General features: G+C 39.6%; 1 protein-coding gene across 1 annotated transcript in view; it reads right to left on the bottom strand.

Annotated features, from left to right (window-relative positions):
- LOC103479245 (xenotropic and polytropic retrovirus receptor 1 homolog) overlaps positions 1-4,108 on the bottom strand; it is a 57,123-nt gene that overhangs the window by 9,529 nt on the left and 43,486 nt on the right. Inside the window, exons 10-12 of the mRNA XM_008433570.2 lie at positions 3,806-3,985; positions 544-709; positions 282-473 (exon numbers count right to left, since the gene is read on the bottom strand). Of these exons, the coding sequence (XP_008431792.1) occupies positions 282-473; positions 544-709; positions 3,806-3,985 (538 nt within the window). The remainder of the gene's footprint in view (positions 1-281; positions 474-543; positions 710-3,805; positions 3,986-4,108) is intronic.

Raw genomic sequence — 4,108 nt, 5'->3', positions numbered from 1 at the left:
TGTGTGTGTGTGTGTGTGTGTGTGTGTGTGTGTGTGTGTGTGTGTGTGTGTGTGTGTGTGTGTGTGTGTGTGTGTGTGTGTGTGTGTGTGAGATGGTTGGATGATTGCGCTCACAGAAGGACAGATGAAGTATTAAGACGTTGGACAGGGAATAAAAACTATTTTGTTTTTCCACAAACAATGTCCAGTTCTCCAGATCTAGAGGACATTCTAGTTTCTCCAGACTGTAGGAAGACTTTATCTCATTACCAAAACCAGATGTGTAGAAGTAAACATCTTACTTTTGTGTGTGCTGTACAGGGCGGAGAAAGTGACGACAAAGAAGGAAGTGGAGTACTTCCCAGCATTAACCAGATGAGGAAAAGCCCGCTTGGTGTCCCGATAGCGCCGCAGACACTGGGCGAACCGGAACCACGCAGGAAGACACTTGATGACCGCCCGCACACCATAGGAGTAGGTGTTACACATGCTTTCTGAACACAAACACATCTATCAGCATCAGCCAGATATTTTTCTATCAAGAGACCTTTCAGATCATACCACCTGTGTCACTGTAAAGCCCATCCTCTTTTGTCCACTTCAGCTCACAGCTGTAGAAACAGATCATGTACTCCAGATCCATCAGAACCACCACCAGAGAGTTTAACTGGTCAGCCAGCCAGAAGTCTGCAAATCCAACATGATGAAATGGAGCGGTCACCACTCTGAACTGTGGAGGAAGGCAGACAGGACACAGTCACATAGGTCCAGTTCACTGTCTCATCAAAAATATTCACCTGCTTTGTTACATGAAGAAATGTGGAAAAAACAATCAGTGGACATGAGATCCTCTGAAAGTCAGTGTAGAAATAAAATTTGACATACGTTTTCAAAGTCAGAACTGATTAATTCCAAGACTGATGCATCTAATATATAACTTCATACATATGAAATTAGAGATGTGCCGATCAGGTTTTTTCCTGCCGATTCCGATCACCCATGAGGGCCGATCACCGATACCGATCACATAATTATTATGTTTTTTAATCAAAAGCACTACCGGTTACATTATGTGGAAAAAGGAACCAAAATTCACCTTAATTTAGACAAAAACTTGTTTTTAATAACTTTTTCCAAGAAAAAAAACAAAACAGGCATTGTGCAAATTGTCCTGCTATCAATAATACTATCTTTAACAGACTGATAACATATGGAGGCTCTGAAGAGGCTAAATAATGCAAAGAGCCAAAATAAAACCTCTCAACAAATACAGGATCCATTACAATAAACAATCCTGAGTTACTGAATGACAACTTCCTGTTAGCATGGCGGCTAGCTGATTACTGCTAGTTCTGAGTGGCTGTTTCTGACTGAGCAGAGTAATTATGCAGAACAGGGAGGAGATCGATTATTTTTTTAGAGATTATCTGTCTCTTGTTAGGACAGCGAAAGTTTTAATACGTATGTAAAATGTATTTTTTTAAGTTAGATGCTGCAGCTTTAAGCAGAGGTTCGGTGTGAGAGTCACTACCAGGTGGAGCAGAAGCGGCGCTCCGTCTGTCAAATATCACTACCTGTAGCGTAGCAGCGGTTCAACAGTGAGAACAGAACCAGCGTCTTACATCGCAGCTCCAAGACTTAAATAATTTTATGGGTTATTTGTTTAGCTTTCTGACCGTCATGCTAATCCGGGTGAGTTTGTAGCTGTGCGCTGCTTTACCTGCTATCTGATCCTCCATATGTCTTTTTTACTGCAGTGAGCCTCGATGTAGCCAAACTCCATCAAGTATGGCATTGTTTTTATGTCGTATTAGCTTCGTTGTGTTGATGTATTTTGACATGCTTCAATTTTCCGCCGCAACACGCAAACTTCCCCATTCACTCAGTGCGTTATAGTTCAACATCGCTTAGGATTTGTTGCTGCGAGTTTGCGCAGAGTGAAGGAAAGAGGAGACCAGCTGCACAGGCAGGCTGAGAAATGAGATGCAGGTGATCGGTATCGACAACAAGAGACCGTGATCGGCGATCACCGATCATACACTTTTTCATGGAAATTGGCCGATTATGATCGGTGGCTGATCGATCGGCACACCTCTATATGAAATGCATTTGTGCATACAGTAAAGATGTAGAGAACACTACCTGCTGTTGAGCCACTGGAACATTGAAAATTGTATATTGTGTAATATTTATATAACTTATATATTGACTTAGTACAAGGAAAACAACTGTTGCCAGGTTTTGTTTTCTACTTCTACTTTTTTTCACTGATTTTTTGGGAGAAACTGAAGCTGTAACCAACAGCTACAGCAGACCCGGCTCCAGAGGATTTTTATTTAATATAAATAAATCTTTATGTAAAATGATATAAACAAGTTGTTTATTCATACAAAATAAACAAAAATGACAAAAGGTTTAGATGAGTCACCAGAAAATGATGAGTAATCATGCTCAGCATAAGCTTTAGCTCAAACATCTCAGAAATGAATGTGTCCGATCTTTGAAGTATGTTTCTGTAAATGCAAAATCAGACAACAATGTGTGAGAGACAAACTGACTGAAAGGGGAACAGTATGCTGCCTATGCTAGCTATTCAGACAAAAGATATTTTGGAATGTGATTCTGAAATATCTGTTAAAACCCGGGCCTGGTTCTAATCGCTCCTTACCTGAGCAGACCCTGCATCATCGCCCTGCTGCTGCCTCTGGTCTAATGTCTCCTCCCTGACTCTTTTCTCTTTCTATTGTGAAAATAAAGACTTCTTTTAAATATGTGAAAAAACAATAGTGAGCCCAACTTCTGCTGAAAGAGAAGCGTGTTTATTCCTGGCAGCGAGGGATGGAACATAGGAAGAGGTGGGAAGAATAGACAAAAATATACTCAAGTAAGAACAACTAACTCTTACTTGCTTAATTCTGCAATATTTTTGGAAAATAGTGTAGAATTAAACATGAAAATGTCAGAATTTGTACAGAAAGAAAGAACCCAATTTATACTTCAGGTATCGTTTGTGTTCTTGAAATACTAAACTCTTACAAAGTCGACCTTTTATCACCTGAAGAACATTTCCAGGATTAAAGGACAGATGTCTCAGCGAGATCTAGAGAAACTCATCCATTTATCTTCAGTTGTATTTATTATTGCAGCAGCGTCTTCACAGGTCTGTCTAACAAATTAGCTTCTGGTTAAAAGCTAAACCAGCTTTTAACCAGAAAACGCTGGTTAAAAGCTGGATAGAGCATATCGCGTTCTAAAGTCCTTCACTGAGAGAACAGACTTTAAAATACTGTTGTTAGTTTATAAATCACTGAACAGCTTAGCAATACATTAAAGATCTACTGTTGTTCCACACCTCTCAGACCTTTTGGTTCTAGTTATGCTCTGCATCCCCACAACCAAACATGTAGAAGCAGCATTCAGCTTCTATACCTCACAAATCTATAACAAACTTCAAGAAAACTGCAAGACAGTCATAACACTGAGTTCCTTTAAATCGAGACTAAAAACCCGCTTGTTTAGAGTTGCTTTTGAGCCATAATAAATGAAACGCTTACCAACATTTTCATGTGTAATGATGTCACTTGACAAAATATAATGTTTCAGTTGTTGATTTTTGTGTTTTTATGATGTAAAGCACTTTGAAGTGCCTTGATGCTGAAATGCACATTACAAATAAACTTGATTGATGAATTGGTTAAACAGGTGTCCCCCAAAGGTGAAAAATAAAACCTTGTTGTCACAGTAATGCATCATAAAAACTGCATAGCAGTGTTGCTGAATAAAATGTTAAATAAGAAGACATTGTATTGTGATTGAGAGGCCCTACCAGCAGCTTGAGCAGCCAGAAGCGGGACTTGTAGTAACAGGTCTTTGATGGGTTGATGAGAAACAGAAGGAAGAAGCCATAAAGAGCCAGAGGGTTGGCCTGCATCGGAATCCTGATGTTATCACAGAAAAGACTTGACAGCAAGCTGACGCACCACAGCACCCCCAACAGGCCTGCAATCTGCAGCCAAACATAAAGACTGATTCAGAGATGGATAGATGGATAGATGGATAGATAGATAGATAGATAGATAGATAGATAGATAGATAGATAGATAGATAGATAGATAGATAGATAGATAGA

Source organism: Poecilia reticulata, linkage group LG17, assembly GCF_000633615.1.
Source record: "Poecilia reticulata strain Guanapo linkage group LG17, Guppy_female_1.0+MT, whole genome shotgun sequence".
Classification (NCBI taxonomy): Eukaryota; Metazoa; Chordata; class Actinopteri; order Cyprinodontiformes; family Poeciliidae; genus Poecilia; species Poecilia reticulata.
The sequence above is the reverse complement of the archived record's forward strand: the minus strand, read 5'-3'. Positions and strand labels throughout refer to the sequence as shown.